Below are 26165 nucleotides of genomic sequence, written 5' to 3'. Positions count from 1 at the left end.
CCATCCTCAGCAGCAACAGGGGATGCCAAGCAAGCTGTGACAAAATTTAACTGCCAGGACCAACAGTCTATTAAGCAATAGGTTGTTGGAGCTGGTCACTTCTATAATTTTACTTACTTGCTAACATACACAGTCAGAGGAAATGTATGTTTTAGTTAAGATTAAGGATTTTCCGTAAGTGTAACAGTTTCCTTGGTAGGCAGTTAGTTTCAGAGCAGTTGCCCAGTGCTATCTATTGTTCTGAAAAATGTTTGGGATGATAAACTTCACATTTAGAACGGTCAGAGTATATAATAATTTAAGAATCATATTAATAACCTGCTATGGAGTGAGCATAATTTCTTAGCTCACTACAGCTAATTATTTCTGAGCTACTAATTAATTTACCTCTGTTTATGCTGGTCAGCTAGACAATTTTGTATCTCGGTATGAATAAAGAAAAATATTTAAATCTGTTTCAGATGAGAAGCCTCAGCGAAGCAATATTTGGGTGGCAATCACTCAGAGTAATAGTCATTTATTTAAAAACAATTGTTTCCACTGTAGCTAAAAATATCAAAACAAATCTTCTTGTCCAGCACTATATAAACATTTTACAAAATGTACATTTTTGGGACAAATTTGAGTCCAGCTGGGTGCCTTTTATCTTTACATTTCTAAGTTGTTCTCCGCCTCTGCTCCCCCCATGCAACCACAGTTAGCTGGAGCCAGAATTTCTTCTGCAAACGCCTGAGCTCTAAGAACACGGACTTGTTTAAGCCAAGACCATATTTGGAAGAGATCTGGGTCAAGAAAAATAATCAAAAGGAAAGTGCATTCCTTGGGCATCACGTGAGGTCAGCACGCGCGCACACATCCCGCTCGCAGGATCAGAAACAGCGAAGGGACCGCGCACGACGCTCACAAATAACTCACCGCGAGAAGACTTGTGGCAAGGGCTGGTTTTGCACCAGCATTCACATGCTGAGAACCACCTCCATTTATCACTAGCCTACCAAAAGGGCATTCAGGCTAACTTAGAAAATGCTGTAAAAGAGGTCTAGAGCAGAGTACCAAGAGTCTGAGCCCATGGCAGAAAATTTTACACTAATTCTGAGAGCTCCACAGGCCACATTCCCACAGGTACACATACCTGTTTCTTTAACCCTGGCAGCAGCTCTACTGAAGTAACAGCAGTCTCTCATAGGCAAAAACCTCATTCATGACCCAAATCAAATTATCTTTCATTTAGCCACCCAAAATACCACTCTGTTTACTCAAGCACTGGAAGCGCTAGGTAACCTAGAAAGCCAGGACTGTATCACCTTGGGCAGGTAACAAAACAAACTCTGCCTATATATATATATATATATATATATATATATATATATATAAAGAAATACATAAAAATAGAGCGCCCCTGGGCTCTTCCAACTGGTGACAGGAATCTGTCCAGGGCCATTTCCCTGGAAAACACCGAAGTGGCAATGTTTATAAAGCTCTCATCTATATTCCTAGACACGCATGGAAAGATATAGAAATATATAACATTTTTCAGTACTTAAAATTCTCTCTTCCAATTTTATTCTTGTTTGTTTCCACTATTTTTTGCCTTGTGTACTTGTTGAGAGTTTCTTTCTCCTGGCTTATGTTTTCATGTATTCAAACACCTTTACTGCAACTTCTTCACAGCAGCAGCTCATTAACTGAGTCTGATATGCATCTTATTGTATTTCTAGCAGATAATGACAAGTGATAGTTACTAGACATTCTTCCTACTCCAAAAAGTATAAGGCTAGCTCACAGAAAAATGCAGAAGCAAGATAAGAGCATAAACCAAAAGTTATTCATAAAGACAGTTTCTGAAAAATATACATTGAAATTATTTTTATTTTTGCTGGAATTTAAAAAACATAGGAATATTGACATTGCATTTAAAAACCCCAGGAAGATAAAGATTACACATCGTTTCATCTCTGAAATCCAACAGTGCAAAGCTGGAAATCGTAAGAATGTCTCCATCATGCCTTTTGTTTTTTTAGGAGATACCGATATATATATATGAACATTTTGAAACAAGATTTTTAAAGAAATGTCAGACTGTCCAAACTTGAAAGTGCTCTTCACTACATACATCAGTAGCTGTCGCTCTTCTGGGGGGATGCTGTCAAAAAGACAATTCAACAAACTAGTTGTATGAAACATATCAAAACCCACTTTTTAACAGAAGGAAACCTTATGGATTTAAAGGGAACCATAGATTTTTAGCTTGAGATTGCTGATTGAAATTTGGAAATACATTATTGTGTGTGCTTCTCTTTGTTGAACTTAAGGACTTATTTGTATTAACGTTGTCAAGTACTACATTATGGGTGTTTTTATCCTCAATGTGTACTGTTAATTTGGTACAATCATTACTTTCCTGTATTGAAAGTAAGATACAGTGACGCTAGAATAACCGACAGTTGTATGCAAACAGAAATGGCCATTTAAATTACACGAAGTTTGGAAACAGAAGTTCTAAATTTACACAGTTATGATGCAGGTTGGATGATTTGTCTTCACCAGGGTTAAAGCAGTATATACACGGCTATTTTAAAATGACACATTTCTTCTCAACGTGTCAGGTAAGAAAAGCTTTCTACAAAAGTCCTTTTGAAAGTCATCATCTTGAAAGTCTTGCAGCTGCCAGAATAAGACGATTCAAATTGTTACTGCTTATGCTCCAGGTAAGTAGACACATGAAAGTTAAAAGAGCAAGAAGTGTCCATCATGAATACTAATGGTTATGGGGATGAGACCTCAAAAAGAAAGGTCTTGCCTGTCCCAGTAATGTGGTAGCTTATTGACTGCAATGATAGTCAATATCTGTGGAATTGACTCAGAAATAGTTACCAATTTTTACTTAAAGCCACGTCCTAGCAGTAATAAAGACAACAACCCTGGGGACAATCACATTAAAGGTATATATAAGAACACTATAAAAAGTGACAAAGTCGTATATTCATTACAAAAGAGGTTTTTCTTTTTTTTTCTATTTCTTTTTCAACTAAACAGGCTTTCATTCTTATGTCAGAGAATGAAGAAAAAAATTCAAATCCTAAAATTCTGATGTTTAGAAAAGATGTGGAAATTATTTTTGTACTAAAAAACATTTCACTTCACCAAAAAAAAAAAAAAAGGAAAAAAGAAAACAAAACCAAAGAGTTATTCTATTACCTGGATGATAAAGACAAAACAGGAGATAAAAGGGATGAGTAGATCTTAAAACTAGACCTCAAGTATTTCTGGATAAAATTCTCTACTCTGATCACTGCAAGACTCTCTGACCTTAGAGGTACGTTTGTACAGGGAATGAATGTGTGTGGAACCAGCCAGAGAGATGCTAAGGATCAGGAGAAAATCCTGCCTTTATTTTGGTGTTTTATCATTATTCCAGTATAAACTGATATGGTACGAATCATCCCCACAATACGAAGCAGGTACATTCTAACAATTTCCAACACAAATCCCAATATCCTTTAATTTACTTAACAGTATAGTCTGTCAGGAAAATTAAAATCTGTTTTATATTCTTTATGGTGTAAAGTATATACTGCACTTTTAAATTAAATCATGCTCTGCCAAAACTGGTCTGCTTTAAGACTGATAACCTCAGTGGAGAGAATTAAGATGTCTCAGCAAGTAACAATTTTCTGTTAAAAAACGTCCGCAAGACAAAATAAAAAATATCTTAATTTACAATAAGCAGTGTAAACAGCAAAAACAACAGAAGCCACAAGTTTCACACACCAGCCACCAGCAGATAACTCCAAATACTCATAGAACTTTGTATCTTCCTTTGTTGGTTGGTTGGTATGAATTTTGCTGCAAATAAAGGAGAGGATAAATCACAGTTAAAAGTGAAAATGGATACGTGAATTGCAATAAAACCCCACTAACAGTAAATCCACATTACATGTAAATAAGCAGTTCCTTAGCAATCTCCTTCTTTAGAAGACATTGTTAGGCAGAGGCTGACAAATTTGAGAGAAAAGGTGTCTTAAGAGTAAAAAGCCAAAAAGACACTGTTGTGTCTAATGTAGTATTACTGAAGGTTATTCCAGAGTAAGCCAAGGTGTCTTCAGCCACAGAACTCAGAAAAACTATTTCTCAAGACAGCATCTTGTTTGAAAACAGAGGAAGCTGAACACAGCTGATTATTAGGGGGGTATACAGTAGAGCTATGGCAAAACCGATCTCTCAAGACATATGAAGTATTAAAATGAGGGGAATGATTCTCCCCCCTGCGTGATTGCACTGAAATTAGGAAATTAATTAGGAGCTGACTATTTATTTAAGGGGTATTCAGTCAAAAATCTCTGTTAATGTGTTATCTCCATCTGCTGGCTGGATAATAGCCGTATGTCTAGTTGATTGAACAAAGCAATATCTTTTCTGGGCTATTCAAGGAAACCGTTTTTTTAGATCTACAGGTTTGAGTCCCTGGTATTAATAAGAATGTATGTCTGAATGCCAGCATTCGCTGAAATTAATTTCATAAAGCACAAGTTAAGGCACTTTCACTCTGCATCCTGAATATTTCACTTACCAATCTAATAAGCTCCTCTTTTATAAGTCGTGTGATTTCTGCCTTTGCTTTCTGTACAGCCAGTTCATTGGCACCTGAAGGAGAAAGAACAAAAAGTCTTAGACTTCGTCTGTGAAACCTGTGTAATAAACAATGCTGGCTATTTTCACAAACACTGTAGAACAAGCCAAATATCCTCAACTATTTGCTGAAGAACACCCTAGTATTGCATAGACTGCCACAGAGAACAGCAGTTTGTTTTAAGGAAAATACTTAAAACAGACATTTGTAAATTACAATCTTCAGAAATACCTAAGATATATTTTTTTAGGAAAGACTCTGTTCAACGATCACAAAGTTAGCAAAGCTTCCGTTGTAGTAGTTGATGTAACTTCTTATACCTTTAACAGCCATAACCCATAAAATTCCATTTTCTTCCTTCTTTCACACCAACACAGACAACATCTTTGCGCTTATGCTGATTTTTTTTTCCTTTTCTTTTTCTCCTCCAAAATGATTCCATAAATGTTTGTTGCTGTTCTGGGGCAGGTCAGTCTTCTCAGGAGCAGCATCTCTGTGCTCCCCATGGATCATTTGCCAAAGCGAATGGAGACAAATGAGCGTTTCCTTGGTAATTATACTTATTTGCAGAGTAACTACAGTGGGTCTGTAACTCAATATCCAAACACTATGACTTTAGAGATTCCACATCTGATTACAAAACCAGCGTAGCATCTTTAACTGAAATATTTAAAGAAAGAATACTTACTTTCTATAGCTAAATAAATCTTTCGCTCTCCTTCCTTGGGTTCTTTGCCTGGAGGGAAGTAAGTTCCTCTGATTGTAATAGCAGCTTCAGAATATTCACTGATTCTCTGTAGTGCTTCTTTGGAGGTAACTTTCCATCTGGCAGTCTGCAAGGTAAAGGATACAGGAGAATCAACAAGGAGAAAGGCATCACACAAAGCAGCAATCCAAAGGTTAGTTGACATTTTAGACAAACAAGAACATTGCACTGTGAAAATTGATCACGGCATTCTACTTTAAAAATAACTGGCTAAAATTTCAACCTACATTTTTATTCAAGGATATTTAACAAAATCTGCCTCTTATGTAAGCAAAATAAAGTTACTGAAGGAGAACAGAGAATGGATGCGCAGTACCACTGAAGCAAGAACCCTGAAGACCTTCCATTTCACTACACTGGAAGTTTAAAAACCTGCAATTTTTTCTCACGATTTCCTGAAACAGCACTCAAGTATTTTATTCAGCACTTTTTGCACATGAATAGACTTCAAGGGCAAATATATACTGGGTACTTCCATTTAATAATGCTATTTATTTCTACACAGTTCATTGGTTGAAGACAAAAATTAAGTGAACCTTAAAAATCTCTATAACTAGGGAATAAACACTGTCACTTGTTTTTCAGGACCTTGTAAAATTATCATGAATCTTCTCTAAAGTATCCTCAAAAATCCTTCCACGTGATAAATGCATCCCATTCATTTAGACTACAAAATTATTAGAAAATATGTAGCAGGTTGCTGTAAGTTACTTCTAGACCAAGACGTTTTATTTTTCACATGTAACACCCGGTGAGCTCTGGCATCCAAAGGTGAAGACCTTAGGACAAGATTGGAGAAGCTCCAACTGTGTTCACGCGAAGGCAAAGCTACTTCTGGCAGGAGGAACAACCTCCATCTGGACCGCTTCTCAGTTCTGGTAGGCTGAGCATACACGCATCCGACCTTAAACAACCACTTTCCCAGAAGCCAGCTTTGAACTACGACCTAAAAAGGCAAGCTGTACGTCCCTGGATCAAAACTTTGCCTCTTACATATTCTCTCGACGGGACGTATCACATCAGCATTAACCTCACTGTAAGAAATGACTGCACCCATGATCAGGAAGGCCGCATTATGCACATGTAATGGTATGGAATGGTTGCGTAGCACTGCTGTAAGAAACAGCTTATGAAATCAGCTATCACTCTTGCTTTAGGTACCTTTAGGAGATCATTTTATCTTACGTTATTTATCTCTGTCGTCTCAGACCTGCATGTATATGCATACACTATAAGATGAGTCCCTCTCCCAAAAGGCTTATAAAGATTTTCCAGGGACGTTATCGGCAGCGATGATTCACCCCGATGAACTGCCCTTTTTACATGACTGTTTTAGAGGAGGTATTACAAAATATTACAGAACAAAAAGAGGACCCGGGGAGAGGTGTTTTTCCAGGTGTAGCTCTACAAATTTCTGAAGATCTAGGATTTGTTTATTTGCAGAAAGAAATACCCAGAAAATGGAACCCCTGTCTAGCCATGATGGGCAGGCAATGTTCTGTACCTAGCAAGCCTATCTTGAAAGGGTTAGGAAGTAAAGTATCCTCAGCACATATTATAAGATCTAGAACATGTTCTATGAATGAGCAGTTTAGAATAAGAACTAAGAGCATTTCTGAGAAGAAAGGTTAACAAACTGGTAACACAACAGCTTGATTAAAAAGGCAAAGCCGGGCAGAACTTCAAAGGTAAATACAAGTAATTTGTGCTTGGTACTGGGGAGCAGAAATCCTCAGAGTAACAGATGAGGCAGACTAAAGCAGCAGTATTCCAAATGGCAAAAATACTCAGGTAATCAAAAAGCAAGGAGCAGTACTGGAGTCTCAGTACAATGGCCTTTCAAATAGAATTCTAGATAGCAAAGATCTGGATATGGGAAAAGTCAGTGGCAGAGGGTAAAAAGATTTTTGTATGGCAAGGAATGGAACACATCCAAAGCACTGTTTATCTATAACCTGAGAAGTAACCACAGATGCAATACGTTTGTCTAGGTCCAATAAGAAACAGAAACAAAACATTTTACTGGAATAACCACAGTCTAACTTGGATTTGTTAAACAATAGTCGTTTACAGTTGATTGTAGCAAAACAGTTACTTGCCTGTGGAAAGTCATTGATCTCTAATTCTTCTTCGTATCTCTTAAAAGATTCATTTTGTCCTCCATCCTGTTTCTCTTCCTCCTGCTTCTCTATAGGTACATAGTTCAGCTTAGCATTTATTTTTTCAGCCAGCTGCTCTGCAATGGTCTTGGCAGATACAGTAGGAGCTTGAATTGTGCCTCCTCTCAGGATAGCATTTGTTGCCTGCTGCATCACATCCTGTAAAAAACAACCAACCAATCAAAACCAAAACAAACAAAAAAAGCAGGTCCATGTTGAAAACAAGGTAGCCAAAAGAAGTCCTATATAGCCAGCATGGGTTTCATTAAAACTTTTTACTTATTATAAATGTCCACATAACAAACATATTCAAATTTTCCTTTTTTTTTTTTCTCTTTTTTTTTTTTTTTTTCTTTTTCCTCTTCTCAATATCTAACCCTCACACCTGCACACAGAAGATCTGACTGGTCTTTTGTACCTTCAGCTCAAAATACCTTTGGACATTGCACACCACATTAACCTAAGTCCAAACCGTATATTACATGGTTCAGCAGAGAAAGATATTCTGCAACCTTGCTAAAGCTGACAAAACCTAATTAATTACTTATAAAATTACACAATTAACTTTTTGCCAGGGCAGACAAAGAATTTTGAGTTCTATATTAAATTAGCTCAATTACAAATCCTACAACTTGTTACAGGGTTAGCCCAGTACAAATGTGCTAATTAATGCAGTATTATATTAAAAGTGAAGAAACACTACATAAAACTACATCCACAAAACAAACAAACTGAACACAATCTAAAAAACATTTAAATAAATAAATAAATAAAATTTGTTCTGTAAAGATGTTACCTTAAAGTGGAAGGGGACAAATACTTGTGCCTCTGCTCCGAGATTCTTCTGGGCATTGATTCTCAAAGCCAATCTTTTAGCAATTTCCAATTTTTCTGCATTACCAGCTGATGGCGTAGGAGCATTCGATGATCCCGGTGTACCCATGTCTTTTACTCTTTTCTTTGAATTGAACATGCTTTCAATTTGTTCATCAATCTAAAGAAAATAACAACTATTAGATCTCTACAATTACCATTAAATAATCTTGCCATATTAAAGATGGTAAGCACTACGGTGCATTTAGTTTACATCCTTTTGAAGAAGTAAATCTTGTATAAACAATAGAAGCATGCCCAGAACTACAAATCGACGAACAGAACAGACGATCTAGTAATCAGGAAAAGGTCTGAACACAGTATTTACTTTCAAGTTCATGAAAAGCAGTCTAACAAATATTAAGACAGAGACCTAGAACAGATTTAGAAATAGTAAAAGGCTACTATGAATTTCTTTAAAATGCTACAAGTAAAAATTGTTTATAATTGAGGGCAATTATTCCATTTAATCCATGCAAGATTAGTATTACAAGGAAAAAAAACTTTCTGTAACACCTATGCAACTATATATATATATATATTATTTTAAGTATAAACTACCATTAAGTCAGAAGCAGACTTTCAAGAACTTCATAGGATAGCAATAAATCTTTTCTATCAAAGAACACATACTGATCTACTCATGGAATTTTAACTTGTTAAATCACTAGCACAGGACATGGAGTAACAAAAATCCACGCATTCTGCAACATGTTACATAACCTACCAGAAAATAAAAAACAACACGAATACATTGGAAATCCTTAATAAAAACTTCAGGTACTTACGTCAACAGCTGTATCTTCATCATCTGAGTCTTGCAAGCCAAGAGCTGCTTTCTGTAGCTTCTTTCTTTCATTAGCCAAAGCCTGTTCTGTTTCATCAAATTTAAAACCTTTGCCAGAGAATCCGCTGCTTTTTTTAATCAGCTTTCCCTCCTAAAAACAAAAACAGTGCATTTTTCTGTATAAACAAAAGTTTTAAAATCCAATTCCAACGGTCATGAAATAACTATGGAAATATACAAATAATTTAAGTAATTTATTTAACAAAGCAAACCCTAGGGTGTCTAGAAAGCTCTTCCAATTTTAAGTATTGTATTTTACAATGAAGTGCAATAAGAAACGCTGTGTTGAGTCATCAAATAGAAACAGTATACTACTGGGATTTTGTATAAGTATACATTTAAAATGTTTTTCAAATGCAGTAAAAAAAAGATCTGTTCTTATATTGGAAAAACTCTGAAGTTACACTTTTCAGCATAAACAACGATGTCCAGTTGCAAGGGCTCTAGAAATAGTAATACACATTCTGTGAAAGGGCTTCAGTATCTGGTATGTGAATTTTGATAAAAGCCAAAGCGCCCCTTGAACAGTAGGCGTTTCCATACCAGATGACAATATTTAAATTCTCAAGAACAGTCTTGTAAATGACATCCAAGATCCTAATCTTGAAAACACTTCTATGCTCACCAAGGCACACGTATCTGTTCCCAATGAACTCCGGGAGATGACTCATGTACGTACAAAGTGTACAACTGGACCCACGTGCGTATGCATTAAATCCAGAGCAAAGCCCACTACAGAAGAAAGGATTACTTACGGCCTTCTGCTGGTCTTTGAAGTCAGCCCAGAGCTTCTCCAAATCAGTAGGAATTGGATTCCCGGACAATTCCAAAGCCTTAATGATATCACCAGCATATCGTGCCTGATCCTCAGTAATGAACGTATATGCAAATCCCTAGTCAAAATTAATTTAAAAGATGGTAAAGACAAATCTCTAAAGAAACGTTACCTTCACTGTAACACTTTTGCACAGATGCTGTTGTTCTGGTCAATAAAAGTAACTGTGATATTCATGTATGTATTTTTTTTCTTTTTATTTATTTATTTTTAATGGGAATGTAGAATTAATAATGTGATTTCCCAGGAAGCTGATACAGAGGTAATCAGCCACAGATGGAATAAACTGAAGCTTTTCCTTTCAATCTTGTCATGGCTTTAAGTTTGGAAAGCAGAATTTTATAAACTTAGTAGGGCTTACTTCCAACAGTGAAAAACACCAAACTTTCAGCCACAAATGGAATTTAAAAGAACATCCATTTAACAAACAAAAATGCAAAGTTCCAACTTCCACAGTGCCAAAATTCAGAACGTATTTTACGCATCATCTCTCAAAAACCTTAGAGGCACTCTAGAAGAAAATCCTTTTCCCACCAACAACACAGAATACTCCCTCTGTAGCTACCCCTTGGAGACACCTTTATCAAGCAATAAATAAGGCAGATTTTTCAATAATAACCGAAACAGGCAACTGATTATACTTACTTTATTGCCAGCTCGTCCAGTTCGACCTGCTCGGTGCACATAATCTTCGTAATGGTTAGGACAACTATAATTGACCACCAGCATCAACTGTTTTACATCCAAGCCCCTCGCTGCTACAGATGTGGCCACTAGAAGTTTGCAAGTTCCATTCTTGAAATCATTAATTATGCTGTCCCTGTCGTACTGATCAATACCTGCAAGAAGCCAGACAACACAGTTGATTATAAAGCTCTGCTCTTTATTAATTTTTACTAATTACCTTCTGATTTTGAGTCGAAAGAATTTGTACACAGGTCAAAACACCCTCCAACTTCAAACAACCCAGAGCCCACGCCAAGAACATTTCAATACGCTTGCACTCCCAGGCACCATAAATTATCCAGAATAAAAAACCTCTTAGTCTGCTATGCACAGTAATGAAACCTTTAGCTTTTCCACTACAAAAAGATGTTTTACCATACTAAGATTTTCAAGTTTCTTTAATAAGATTTTCTATTTGACTTATGTTCAATTCAGACCTCATCTAGAGGCTGCATCTGTTCTCTAAAGACAATGGAAATCTCAGAAGAATGTGGATATTTTTCCCTCTTCCACCGTTGCACTACACGAACAGTGGTTTTGTACTTATTGGTGACTGTATTTTCAAGAGCTCTTTATTATATACAATTTTACAATACTCTGTGATGGACAATATTCTAAAGAGATATCCTCTTCTTAGTACGAAACTACTTCGATTATATTATTTCTTGATGGCAGAAACGTGAACCAACAGCTGCTATTATTATGGAACATCGAAAAAAAAGCTAACATAATGCTCCCCCAAACTGGTATTCATTACTCTACAGTATTATGTGGCTAGGAATATTCCCTAAGAGGTGTTAACATTCAGTTCACAACCCCATTGCACAGAGACAAGATTTGGCATCTGATGACGCTTCGTATGGAACAGTAATTATAGAAAACTATGATGTCTATTTCAAATTAAGAAGCAAATATCTTTCCCAATTACAAAGCAAAACCTGCTTATGAAGAAATATTCTAACTTGGTACTATACAGGAATTAAGCAAAACACTCCTCTTTATAACTACAGAATACCAATTTTCAAGTTTGGAGTTCTTAATTTAAGGCCTTAGGATCACAGATTACCTCCATGAAGAGACAAGCAGGGATAAGAAGCTCTCATTAAATCTTTTAACAACCCATCAGCATGTTCTTGTTTGTCTACAAATATGATAACAGATCCTTTCTCCTGATAGTGTCCCAGTAACTCTAGTAACTTTAAAAACTTGTTCTCCTCTTCTATGACAATCTGAAACAAACAAACAAAAAAAAAACATTAAACACACTCAGGGTACATAGAATAAAAAATAAAAATTGGGAACAGGAGATGGCTTTTTCATGCTGTTTCTGTAGCTAGTGGTAAAACTGCTGCTCAGCTATAAAACCAAGTAAAGAAAAAAAAAGCGATCACACTGCATTTTCACATTAAGTTGTTATGTTTTCTTTCTGAGTTAATGTTTAATAAACTCACTGAAGATCTAAAAATAAAAGCTCCTTTTACATTCAGTACTGCTGGAAATGTTTTGTAAGCAAAAGGAAGATAAGGAAGGCGTATGTGTGATACTTACAACATGTTGCTCCACATCAGAACAGACAACACTCCTGCCTCCAACCTGCACTTCTATAGGTTTACTTAGGATTCTCCGAGCTAATGCCTCCATGGCTCTGGGAAAAGTAGCAGAGAACATGACAGTCTGACGGTCAGGCCTGACGTTGTCTACAATGCGCATAACCTGGTTTAAAAGAACATTTCCTGTTAATACCCAAGCGCTGTAACTGAACTTCATACACATACCGAGCTGTCTTCCTTTAAGTTAGGTGGTGTCTGTATCATACAGAACACAGAACATTTCTTTACAGATTTCCTCTTGGGACTTAGGTGACAGCATTGCAAGACAGGGAAAACTTGCTGAAGTCAACAGGAAATTGAGTGGTAATATGCAACCCCACAGCAGCCCAACAGAAATCCAAAGATTTGCAGCAGAAATCCTACAGCTCAGGAAACAAAATAAAGGATTCTTCCTAATTTTGGAGGACAATATGGCCTGAAGATAACTGAAAGAACCCTGGATGTCCAAAGCTGCAAGAAAGTATTGTTTTTGTCACCAACATTTTAAACATTTCATTCCTGTCTCCTGCAGGATGTTGCCAGGTGGCATGAAAAAGTTCATTAGTATGCTACAACTACTACTATGACACCTGCATCAAGGAATTAACAAAGGGCTACAACATAGCCACAGATATCCAAAACAAGCATGTAAAAAAAAAGGTATATTACAACAGAATTTTTCTCTAATAAAGAATTTATCAAAACCAAAACACGTGAGGATAACACAAAATTTAAAGAGTCAGTTTAAACTGTCATCCACATACAGCACATCTCGCTGAATGGTTACTGGCAGTCTAATAATAACACAGCACAGATTCTTGCAAAATCCTTTAAGTGAAAAATTACACAATGTGGCAGTATCGGGCATGTTGTTAGTTACCTGAGGCTCAAAACCCATGTCAAACATTCTGTCTGCTTCATCAAGGACAACATACGTGACTCTGCGGAGATTTGTCACTCGACCTGTGAAAGGAGAGGAAAAAACACATGGGAAACAAAATCAAAAGGAAATCTAGTTTCCCTCAGGAATATATATATTTTAAAAGTTATATATTCTCACTATCTTCTATCAAACACATTAATTACTTTAAAAAAATTCACTGAAAGTGAATTTTAATGTTCTCATTTTAATCTCAATAAACATTCTGGGAAAAGTGTAAGTATGCACTAGGCCCTTTATTTTGTCAAACTCTTCTCTTGCATACCATCATAGGGCCAGAAGAACCTGTAAAATTCAGAAAACAGCCCTCGCCAAAACACATCATAAAACTAAGACTGAGATGAAGCAAGGAGCCACATCAGCCATTATCTGACAGCGCCACCTAGAAAAAAACATATTAGAGATTACAGCGCATGTGTGGAAGGCAAAGTCCAGTGCTAACTGTTGCAGCCTCAGAAAAATTCCTTTTACACATATAATCTGTAATGCTTCCTTGGAGCTAGAAATATCTACTTGAGGACAATCACACTAATTCTAGTTAACTGCTAATATGCATAAAACAGAGTAAGCAGTCTTTTCAAATCGAATACAGAACGATTAAAACCTACCCAGAAACGCTATTAAATTGAAAAACAAGAACCACCCCAAACTCTGGGACAGCTGGAAACAAAACTGTTGTATATCTGTGAATACTTTGAAATGATGATGGACAGGATAATTAACACCCTTCCCAAACAAAACAGCTAAGTTCCCTTTCATCAGAAGGATTTAACTCAAGGATTTAAGAAACATCTTCTCAAAAGATACAAATATGTGAACATATTCAGTTCCAAACAACTGTATAGTGACACTGTCGAGTGCTCTCGTAATGGAGCATAATTTTCACATTTTCGACAACCAAGACTCGGACTTGTGCCTGTCAAACTAGAGCAGAATTTGGTCCTTTCAGCTCCAGCAAATTGTAGCTGAATCTTCAAATTATTCTGGGGGGTGATTTAGTGCTGCCTTTTTTTTTTTTTAATAAAAGGTATGGAATTCACACTTAAGTAACAAATATTTCTTAAAATCTACATATCTATTTAACACCTTAACACTTTCATCCCCAAATAATAACTTGGTAAATTTACTTGGGAACAGCATTAATGTACCTACCTTTGACGATTTAAGTCTTGGAAGCCCAGTTCTATATCTCTTGAAGGTACTTTTTCCACAGAAGTTAAATAATGTCAACAGTTTAGTAGAGGTTTTGATGTGGAATAATTTAATAATAAAACTTTATCTAGCAAGCATGCAATGGTTACACTAGGACAAAACCTCTTAAAGCTGCAGTGTCTCAGTTTAAATCAACCTGAGTATTTGATGTAAGCTCAGTTCTTTTACAGTTATTTAGGGAGGGCTTTTTTGTCAGGTGTTTTTCTTTTTTTTTCCATTTTAAATCAACAGATAAAGTCAGTCACTCTTCAAGTAAAAGCGAGTAACTGCTGAGCTACGCTAACAATCGTGATGGATCAACAGGCAGACACAGTAAGCAACTGTTACATAACCTTTATCTAAACGACTTGCAAGTTAGGGAATTTGAAACTACATTTTATGTTTAACTATCATAAACATTCTCAGAAACTCTTCAAGAATGCAATATTTCCTGTCCTCCCACAAAAAAGTCAAACCAATATATGATTAAACCTGTTACTAGTGTAATATATTCTCAGAAGCTAGATAGTGCAGCCTGAAGAGATATAAGAAAATTCCATAAGACCATTTATCAAAATACATGATCTTCTGAATTTGTTAGAATTACACAACAAATAAAAAAAATTCTCCATAGTTAAAGGTTTTCTACTCACCATTGTTAGCTGCTAACATGTCAATCATACGTCCAGGTGTGCAAACAATAATTTCAGCACCTCTTTTGAGTTCAGCTATCTGATTTTAAAACACAGTAAAATTAATGTAACAAACTATTAGCAAAAAAAAAAAAGCGTGACTTCACAAAAAAGAAAGACATTTGCTGTTACTTTCATAAGCAATTCACGTTAGTAAAACAGCCATATTTGAATGATTTTACTCAGCAATTTTGTTAAGTCTTTGGAAAACTATGCTTTCTAAAAGAGTAACCTCTGACAAACTAAGTTACTACCACTTGAAGTAGCTACAGTGAAGATATGGCTTCTGTACAGTTAAGGGCCTGTATGGAACGTCGTGTTACATCAGGGACAAATGATATATTCACAATTGTAAATACGCTACGCTGCAATACACAGACACGTAAGCTCAAATCCTATAGTTTCCATAAATGTGGGGTAGAAAAATACCCCGGAAATTAATCTCCAAACGGCTCTAACATGTAATATTAGATAATGCAACAAAGCAAAGTTAACAGTTTCTGGTTCTTGTTTGAGATAACTCTTGAGAACCATAGTAAAAATACAGCTTCTGAATCAATTCCAAACTAATTATGTATCACAAACAGTTTAACTGTTTAGCTAATAAAATTCAAGAGTTATTTGACAAGGTATGTCGTTTGCATACCTGTTCACTGATTCCTGTTCCACCATAAACACAGACAACTCGAAGTCCAAGGGTCTTTGAGAACTTCTTACACTCCTTAGTAATCTGCAAAGCCAGCTCACGAGTAGGTGTCATAATGACAGCTGAAATGAAAGCATTTTTATCATATGTTGTAATGTAAGAGATTATGTTATTTATACAGTAAAAATTAATCTTTAGGAATGAAGTTTAAGCACCTGAGAAGTATGTGCAACTTACTACACAATTTACTTTTTTTTTTTTTTTAAAAAAAAAGTCATTTCAAGAAAGAGAGATAAGACAGTATGAGGATGGGTAGAAAAAATATCAAAGTTTTAAAATCAAAGGAATAAAGGTCTCCCTTCCAGATATATGGATATACAAGTACTCTTGAAACAACATTAAATAGCACAGTGACCACGAACATTAAATAGCAGCGTTCATTAACTAATGCTGCTCACTAATGGATGACAGTCAGTTAGTATTCCTCCCTATAACCAGCAGAAGTACAGAAGACCCCTCTCAAGTGTATGCTTGAGCTTATTTATTTAAATACCAATTTTGAAAATAAAAGCTTTGTACCTATGGGTCCTTCTCCTTCTTCTAAAGCTCTCTGATCCATAATATGCCTGAACATGGGCAACAGAAATGCAATTGTTTTTCCACTTCCTGTTTTAGCAATGCCAATCAAGTCACGACCATTCATAATTGCTGGGATAGCCTGGCTCTGAATGGGCGTGGGCTTTTCATAGCCATGCCTTAAAGAAAGGAGAAAAAAAAAAGGTTATAAGGACAAAATAGGATTTGACAGACATGAAATCACAGCCATGCTAGAATAAATTTGCATATTCATATTTACATATAACTATCAGTGTCACTCAACAGCTTAAAGCTGAGAAGCAATAACGATACATAAATGGCAAAAGGAATAGCTTATAATGGGTTAATATTGAGAAACATTCTGATGACCATATACATAGCATCTACAAACATGGACGTGCTGCTTTATGCAATGAAAAAGGGTTTTCTCACAAACACATGATAAAACACTGAACAAAATCAAGCATGACATGGTTTGCAAATTGTTTGCTTACTTTTTGAGAGCAGTGAGAATTTTCATGGAAATACCACACTGTACCCAGGTTTTTATTGGTTTGGGGCAGCCTTTTCCCTTGACTGTTATTCCCTCCATCTCCAGTCGGTACACATTCACCTCTGAAACAGAGTTTGCACCACAATTAAGTTTCATTTCTTGACGTTTCTCTACTACCTTGATCAAAATATTCTCGATCTGTTCCTGAACATGAAATACTGCTTTTATAAGCACCAAAAAAATAACTTTTAGCTTGCTACACATAAATATATGATGTAGGTGGAGAGAACTCGGGTACATTTTTCAAAGTCTCATACATGGTTATATGAGGTTATCAATAATGGTGATCTGATTCTTTTTTTTTTTTCATACCAAGTTGCTCAAAAGTACTTCCCCCTCACCTCCAAATTCTCTTCCAAATTATTCCAAAGTCATAGAATTATTAGAATCATAGAATCATTTAGGTTGAAAAAGACCTCTAAGATCATCTGGTCCAAAAGTCTTGAAGCAAAAAAAAATACAGTACATTCTTTCTTCAAAACCACTCTATGTTCAAACAGAATTTGCTTTTTTCTTGTAAATCAGTATCTGTCAAACATTCTTTTCTTTAACAATACCTAAGGTGTTCTGGTTCTACTTCCCCTTACCTTCTTGAGTCATTTTAGCAAGTTCAGGTACTTCAACGTAGAAGTTTTTCCTGAAGGGCTCATATTCTATCTTTCCATGATCCACTGGTTCTAGAAGCTTTCTCTGCTTGGTCTGGTAGCCAGTTAGGGCAGTCTGAAGATCAACTTCCTCCTCTTCTGAGGAATACTGTATAAATTATAATTAGCGTGTAAGTTATTATGTCTTATTATTAATATGTAACATATTAAATAGTATTAAGTATTCTGAGATGCTCTGTTTTTTCATTTATACAGAAACTTTACTCAGAAGCAACAATTAGTCCTTATTCCATTAGACCAGACACTGAAAACCTACTCTCAGTATATCAAGAGTCCCAATCAGTCTTCTATCCATTTATTTTACATTTCTCACAAACCTCAATTTTAACAGTGTTCCATACAATTTTTATGACTTTATGAATACTGTCTGGACCAGCCTTGTCATTCAAAAATAATCACTGCTATACAATGTAAGTATTAAAACAGTGAGGAAACAAATCAGGTATGTTCAACAGCCAACATACCACTGATTTGTGCCCCATTACAGTCATGGTTCTGACAGATGCAGCCAACTCAGCCAACTCTAAACTAGTCAGGTACTACTAGAAATGTAACTGCAGCAACACAGAGCATGACCTAGCTAAGCTGCAGAACAACTGGTCTACAACTCAGGCAAGGATATCCCTCTAAGCCCTTCAGTCCTCACCATACATGACCCCGTTAAGGACTCAACATTCCTAATCTCCTGAAAGCATTTCATGAATGCAGTTTGGGTACGAAAGAGTAATTCTGAGTAAGTTCAGATCCAATCACTGAGCAAGATGGCTCTATGAAAATCCCAGAGCACTGTTCCGTAAAATTCAATATTCATGCTGATCTGCCACTGCAAGAAATGCAAATAACTGCACACTGTAAAGACTAGAGAGACAGCTACCAGTTCACTGAACCCATATCCAGAGAGGGCAGCTGACATTTATGCACTTGTAACAACTCTTCCTACTACAGCACATTTGCTATTTACAGCCAGTGTGTAACCATGGTTCCGCAAATTAAATAAGCAAATGCCTAGCTTGTAGCAGATGGAAAAATCCCAGGACTATCCTCATTCTCATGCCTCTTATAAGAGGCACGTTGCCCTTTCTTAGTAGAAATACAAGACACTTCCATTACCTCCATTGCATCTTGGTCATTCTCCATGAGCTCCCCTTTTTTCTTTTCCGTCTCTACAGATGCCTTTTTGGTTGTCACCACGGTTACTACTTTGGTAACAGTTGGTCCAGTTTTCTGCAAAAACAGGTCAGAGAAATTAATTGCAGTATCATACAAAAGATATACTGCATAAAATATATAGAACATTTGTACTTGTGAATGCATTACGCTGTTTTTTTCTTTCACATCCTCCGGTGAAATTTTATCAGGATAACACTAACTACTTATTAAGAATACCATGAAATTCACATTAAGCCAAACAGTCACTAAATACATCTTATTTCTTGCTTTTTTGCATTCACCTTTTTTTTTCAAAACCATTTTCATATTAAAACACAAAACTAATTTTAAAAGACAAAGTTAAAAAGTCTTAATAATTGATTTTACCTTTTCACTTCCACCTCCACCTTTCACACTTCTCATATTGAATTTCTTGACTTCTTCTTTTACTTCTTCCATATAAGCATCCAAAGGATCCAACTCTTCATCTTCAACCTCACTGCCTTCTTTTTCTCCTTCTGCGGTTTCCTCTTCATCATCTAGTATCAAGAAAGATGGGAATAAGAGAGGAAAAGAGGGTTCACGTATGTTCAATTATTAGTCTGTCCAAGTAACTACAGTCTATCTTTATTACTGTATCATTTTTCCTCCTTAAAATCTCTCCAGTTTGTTATCTCAATTGTATTCTAAACTATTTGAAGTTATGACAAGATTTAGGCTGTGCTATTCTGTATTTCACATTATGAAAAGTCATTAAATGCTTTAAAGACAACACAATAAAACTATTATTAGGAACAAAAATGTTTTAAATGTTATATATAAAAATTAAATACCGTCATCATCTTCCAAACTCCATTTTTTTCCCTGTTTCATCTCTTCAATTTCTTTTTTCAGTTCTCCAATGTTTTCCATAGCTTTTTTGCGTTGTTCTTCCCTCCACTTCTCCACTCTTTCTTTTCGTTTTCTCATTTCTTCTTCTAGTTTGTTCTGATCAAAATTCTATGAAAAAAAAAAACACACCGAATAGTGAAAATTAATGGTCACTGGCATTAGCCTATGCTTCTTTAGACAAAAATCTCTCCTTAAACAAATTTAACTGAGCATGCAGTAGATCACTGGACATACACAGACCTATCACAACATGAGTAAATGAAAAATACTAACAACTCTAACACTTTCAAGTAAGAAATTCATTTAATTTTTTTTTCCACAGTAGCAGCTGGTATACAATGTTAAAAATAAGAATGAATTAAACAATATTCCCCAATGAATTAAGCTTTCTTTTTTTTCTAGACCAAAATATTATATTCCAATGATCTTCAACTCATTTTAGCCATTTACCCATACAAAACTAAGGAATTATCATGTTGCCCTCTACTTCCAAAAGTCCTTCTAGGACAAAAAAAAAAAAAACATTATTGATTTATGTATGGGGAGCCCTTGCTGACAGTGCAGTGACTATTAACAAAGGAGGGTTACTAACGACATGCTGTTTTGGAAGAGTTAGCGAAAACAGCTGTTTGGGGAATTCTTCATCTAGGCACATCTTTTCACGATATGGAATAAGGCAAAGCATGCTTCCTTTCCCCTTTGTTCTTTGATTCCTGCCTGGTTCCAGATGCCAAAAGATTTTTCAGCTTCCCTACTGACATCTAATACATTAAAAAGGAAAGATCCTTCACACACAACTGTGGCTTGTGGTCTGAGCAATGTGGAACCTCGCACTGAGAAGAATGTTTCTAATGACAAGAACTAGAAGCATACCCTGTGACTGCAGTCTGTGTTACTGAAGAGGGTACTTTTTCATTCAGCGTGAATTGTGTCCAACTCTAGGAATAGTTTTTCTTTTGTTAATGCAGTAATTAGTCTACGTTAATGCAGTAGTTAATCTATGGCTAGCTTAATTCTTGGTTTATAAACTTGAAAGATAAAATTTGTAAAAAAGCTTCTACCTCAGTGGCCACAGTAGATGCAGTAGCATCTTTATCCTTCTCTTCTTCTTTGTCTTCTTTGTCTTTTTTCTTTTCTTTGGAAACTTCCACACCTTCTGTCTTTTCTTTAGATCTTGATCTGAAAGGTAAGAACAAAGATTTCTTAGAACATTCCAGCTTTTCTCGGGGGAGAATAGATGTGCTGGATAGAGACAAAACTATGAACACAGTTACATTTTCAAACATCTTACAAAGCACTCTTTGTTTCTCAGAGCCTTTCTGTTTCATGGAAGTAGGTTCTGTAACTGCCAGAAATGCACAATGTATTGTAATTCACTGATTCACATACTTTGGTTCTGTTCTTCTGATTTCTTTACAGGACGAAGTTGCAGACTTCATTTCCAGAACACTTACTGCTGATACTCTAGAGGTTCTGCAGCATAAACACTCCTTGAAGACAGCAGTTCAAATGAGATGCTAAAAAATTCCTGTTTGTTCTATTTCTAGAGGAAGGTAAAGCAATCTAGCTCCTTGCCATGGAAATTTGAACATTCCCCTGTGAATACAGTACTGGCTGAAAGTCAAAAGAACACCTCTCCCTGGGAAAAGGTACCTACAGAACCCGAACTAATGTGCAGATTTGCATTTCATACAAAACTCATTTATCACAGACTTTACTCTCCTAATGTACTTCCTATTGTATCTGAACCAAACTCCTGCTAACTCATAATAAATGTAAAATTCACTTTAGCCTATTAAATCTCATTAAGCTTTCCTCACAGTCCACTGGACAATTCTAATGCAAACCATATGCTCATTCCAAGAGACTGTCATTCTAGCTTCTCACAATTTCTGGACTGTTGTCAACCTACTTATTCTTTATATGGACTGCTGTTACAACTTCTGGACTCATTTTACAGTATACCTGTTATAATTATGTCTGAAAATCCACTGAAAATCCACACTTAAAAGAACATGACCTGTAGTTAAATTTTTACATGTTTCTAAAGTCAGTATCTAGAAGAGTACAAGTTTCAATTCTTGACTGATCTATTTACTAGAGTTTATCTGACTGTAAGCCCCTAAGACTAGGACCTCTCCAATCCATATTCACTAAGCACACCCGCAGAATTCAACCAACAGCAGGTAAAAAACAGGCGGTGGCTTTACCAAAGCAGACTTCTTGACCTTCTCAGAAGTGTAACACTATATGCTTTACTTTTCCACATAAATATAATTTAAAAAGGCAGATTCCAAACTTCACTGGCTTATATTCTTAAGAACAACCTCTATGTAAAGATTGGATGAAACACTGAGCTCAGATACCATCAGTGGCACTGAAAAGAGTTTAGAAATTCCTGCTACAAATGACACCACGATGTTGTTTATAGATCCCCTGCTGCTACCCTATCCAGTATTTTTAAAAGCCCTGCTTTTATCTGAGAGAAAATGATAGAGCTTATCTGAGAACACTGCACTCAAGCGAATCTGGTAACTAAAACTTACTGTTCTCCAATAATTTACAAGTCTAAAGACTTCAATTTAATGTCTGTGGTAGACAGCACCTGTATTTTACTAATTTGCACATACATGCTGAGACACAAACCGTTCCTTATTGATACTGGAACCTGAGAAAACAATGGAGCACTACAAAACTTTCAGAACGAGGTTCAGTTTTAACTTTGAAGTTAACAACTGCCTTCCACTCCCCGCCCAGGTGCCACAACTTCAGTCTTAAATTAACGCTTGGATCTTTTTTCTTTTATAGAACCGTTCTCACAACAAAGTGCATTAGAAATAATTAATACATATACACATTAGTATTTACACACCTTGAAGTAAGAAATATAAAAATATTTGATCCATCAAAGCACATTAAGTGATGGGAAAGATCGTAACAGTGCTCATCGAATATTCTCCTTGTGCTACAAACCGAAGCTTTTGGTAGTTTTGCCTGAGGATTCCTTCCATTATACCAATAGTTCTGCAATATTTTGTCACCATGGTATGGACTGTAATTCAAGAACACAAATACCTGTTTTCTGTTTTCCTGTTTTTGCTCGGGCTGGCGGATCGAGATCGTCTACCTCTACTTCTGCTTCTAGAGCGCCTTCTCTCTCGGCTCCGGGATCTTCTTCTCTCCCGACTTCGTTCCCTCTCTCTACTTCTTGAACGTCTGCCCCAGAACAAAATTGTATTTATTCAGCATGTGATCGTAATACAATTTTAGCCTGCTATTGATGAACACGTTGTAAAAGGAATCCAACAGTCATCAAGACCACAAAGAGCTAACAAAGTCCAGCACCAGCAGCAAGACATCATCTAATAAGAAAAAACATTAAGCACAGTAAAATCTATCATGGACAATAGCAAAGCAATTAACTGTAGAGGAAGAACATCAATATTCAGATGACAGCATTTTTATGTACTTTGACTGGAATTCGTAACTCGTACCTTTGACGCTTCCTGTCACGCGATCGAGACCTTCTCTTGTCCCTACTGCGTGACCTCTCACGTCTGCGTTCTCGATCTCTGCTCCTAGAGCGTCTGTCTTCACCACGTTTTCCTCTTTTGTCAGATGGAGAACGACTTCTAGACCGGCTGCCAGAGCGGCCACGTGACGCAGAGCGCTTCCGATAATGCCTGCATTGCAAAGTTACAAAAAAAGATGAACATAAGCTCGAGAATAACTTGTAGTGAAAGGATACATTTGTCGTATTTGGGTGGACAGGACAAAAAGAATTACTTACTATAATTTGTTGGACTTGCTAAATTCTTAAACATTTGTAATAATCTTGCAAAACTGATTAATATACATATATTCCTTACGATGCTGAAACTAGAGGAATTACATGGTCGTATTTTTGTTTAATTGCTGGTGTGCAAATAGAAGCACCTCAAGAGAACACTAGAGCATCAAGAACAATTCCTGTTTTAGAAAATCCACTGATTTCTATTATGTATAGGGAAAGACTAAGTCTTTTTGAAACTATGTTATAAAATCTGCCAAACATATAACAATTTTTGTTGCTTTTTCTATAATTTTCATTCAGGTATGCTGTGTAAATTGCTCTGTTCAATGGAAAATCTGTCAAACAGCAATTAAAGAAACATAAAACCACGAGCATATATGATACAGCAATGGTCAATGCTGACATCAAAAGTAATTCCATACTGCCATCAAACATCACAAAAGAAGCTTTAAGAGGCTAGTAAGGCCTCAGAGGTGTGCGATGGAGATAGGAGACTTTTTCTTCCCTCACCAATGCCTTCTTATCCCAACCAAACTGTGGGAGAGGGTAGAGGTAGGAATTTTCCCAGAGACTCTTCACCTGAATGTACAAGTTGCAGAGGGACCTCCACCATGACCATTTCATCTTTTTCCAATTCCTGACTGTAAGTCTCAGCGCCAGAATAATTCCCTCGTTCATCCTCCTGCAGCCCAGGGACCCTACAAGCTCCCTACAAACCTAGTAGCTGGGCTTGGGAAGCAGGAGGAAGCAGAGAAAGCAAGACCTCAAGCCCCCCACGTCCTTTGTTCTCTTCCATCACTGCCACACAGGGTTGTATTACAACAGCATTGGTACTAAAAATAATAGAGTTTATTTCAGCATATTCCTATACTTAGGTATTATGCACATTTGGAACCAGTACAGTAGCGGCATGATATCCGTATGCTGCCTACCAGCAGCGGAACTGACTGCGGAGAACATCTGACTGCAACCCAAACCCGGGCAGCCCACCCCAGCCTTCTCCACCCACCCCTCACTCTCATCCTCCCATCATTTCCCCACTTTAACTTCCACAACTTTTGGAAGGCATTAACTAGATTAGAGAATTCATACAAGTTTAAGACCACTTTTTACATTATTTGTTGGGTCCATGATCCAGGTCGCCATACAACCCCAAAAAAGAAATAAACTTGAAGAAAGGGACGGTGTTCCTGAGGCTGAGACACGGGAGCGGGGCCAGCAGGAGCCACGTGTACGAGGTTCATTCCTCGGAAACTTGTGGCCTGCTTTGACAAATGCGTTTACGTGCTTTCTGTAAACAGTTCCATTCGTTATGACCACAGAGCCCAAAAACTGGACACGTTATCAGGAGGGAAGCCGTGCTGTGACGGGCAGCGGGGTCCTGCTAGCTCAGGCGCCAGCAGCTGGAGCTCAGCCCCCAGGGGATTTTGCAGCCCGAGTCTCTAACAGCGTCCTGGTGGCTGGGCTAAGCGACTTGAAACTGATTTAGACATATCAGGGAGGGTTCCCAGCTCTTCACTGAATCACCAGTTTGAATCCCAGATGCTTCTTAAAATCTGAACTCACGTGCCCCTCTCAGGGTATGAATCTGGGACGCTGTTACGGCGCAGGGACGGCCGCACGCAGGAACACAAGACGCGCACTGTTACGGTTCTTTAACCACTAACACTCTTTTAGGATTAAAATCCGACGGTTCGGTTAAACCAGCTGGCACTAACACACGCCACGACAGCAGTGGCGAACTACGGGGCTGGTTTGAAGCCGGAGAGGCACGAACCGCCCCAGCCCCCGGCGGCAGGGGCCTGACCCCGCGGTGCGCGGACACCCGCTGCGGGGGAACAAAAGGCACGCGGCTCCGCACAAAACTCGGCAAAAATAAAACGTACGATGCAGGATACAGCCCGCCGGGCTACCCACACCACCGTCAGTCTGCGTCAGAGCGAACGGCGGCCCGGCGGGGCTCGGGGCTTTTCTCCCGCAACCCCGGCACCGGGCCCCAGCCCTCAGGGGGCCCCGCGCCCCGCTCGGCCCTGCCCGGCCCCGGGGCCCTTTGTTCCCCCCGCTGCCCTCACCTGGACTCGCGGCCCATGGCGGCGGCTGACGAGGACGAGGAGGAGGAGGAGAAGGAGGAGGAGGAGGAAGAGCAGGAGGCGGCGCAGGCCCTGCGCTAGGCGGCGGCGGCCATTCGGCGCCCCGGGCCGAGGCGGGGGGAAGCGGCCCCTGCCCCTTCCTGCCCGCTGCCGCTCTCTGGCGGCCGGAGGGCGCAGCGCCGGGCACCGCGGGGCCGGGAGGGGACGAAAAGTAATAAAATAAAAGGAAAGGGCAGCCAAAAAGCTGCGTGCTGCTGCCGCCCTGGCGGCGCCGGGCACTGCGAAGGCCGCAGCGAGGCGCGGGGCAGAGTAACCGCAGGTCGCTGGGCCCGGCAGGCTGCTAAGTGAGCCCCCTGCGAGGCCCGTCCTGACCCCAAACCGGCATTTTTGGGCTCAAAACCGCATCAGGCGAGAGGTGCAGCTCGCAGACAGACTCACGGCAACCCCACTTCATGCCCGTGGGTCTGCACCCCGCTGCGGTTCCTCCCGAGCGGCTGCTCCACGTCCAGGTGCCCAGCCACAAGGCCCAGCCA

General features: G+C 38.0%; 1 protein-coding gene across 3 annotated transcripts; it reads right to left on the bottom strand.

Moving 5' to 3' along the window:
• Nucleotides 1-1851: 1851 nt before the first annotated feature.
• DDX46 (DEAD-box helicase 46) lies at nucleotides 1852-25775 on the bottom strand. 3 transcript variants are annotated; one of them, XM_080555467.1, is made up of 24 exons: nucleotides 25615-25775; nucleotides 23244-23432; nucleotides 22825-22965; nucleotides 20811-20928; nucleotides 19692-19857; nucleotides 19246-19397; nucleotides 18820-18933; nucleotides 17632-17797; nucleotides 16986-17106; nucleotides 16474-16649; nucleotides 15895-16016; nucleotides 15210-15288; nucleotides 13306-13388; nucleotides 12385-12549; nucleotides 11903-12065; nucleotides 10756-10949; nucleotides 10031-10168; nucleotides 9217-9366; nucleotides 8352-8549; nucleotides 7496-7714; nucleotides 5319-5463; nucleotides 4571-4644; nucleotides 3772-3846; nucleotides 1852-2664 (listed from the first exon to the last, which is right to left on the bottom strand). In XM_080555467.1, exons 1-23 carry the CDS (start codon nucleotides 25629-25631, stop codon nucleotides 3799-3801), a joined length of 3138 nt encoding a protein of 1045 aa, XP_080411593.1. In that variant the 5' UTR covers nucleotides 25632-25775; the 3' UTR covers nucleotides 1852-2664; nucleotides 3772-3798. The 3 variants fall into 3 exon arrangements, with proteins under 3 accessions (XP_080411593.1, XP_080411594.1, XP_080411592.1); XM_080555468.1 differs by having other exon boundaries at nucleotides 1852-2143; XM_080555466.1 differs by having other exon boundaries at nucleotides 1852-3846.
• Between the last annotated feature and the right edge of the window lie 390 nt (nucleotides 25776-26165).

Source organism: Anser brachyrhynchus (assembly GCF_964034855.1).
Source record: "Anser brachyrhynchus genome assembly, chromosome: 14".
NCBI classification, from domain to species: Eukaryota; Metazoa; Chordata; class Aves; order Anseriformes; family Anatidae; genus Anser; species Anser brachyrhynchus.
The sequence above is the reverse complement of the archived record's forward strand: the minus strand, read 5'-3'. Positions and strand labels throughout refer to the sequence as shown.

Bases quoted from the DNA above. Each gene is read 5' to 3' on its own strand.
- DDX46 (XM_080555466.1), bottom strand. The intron at 18,934-19,245 runs GTAAAATCAATT...CTGTTTTTGCAG, and splicing joins GTGGAGGTGGAAGTGAAAAG to AAAACTGGACCAACTGTTAC. The intron at 16,017-16,473 runs GTACAAAGCTTT...CTTTCATTTCAG, and splicing joins AGAAGGAGAAGGACCCATAG to CTGTCATTATGACACCTACT.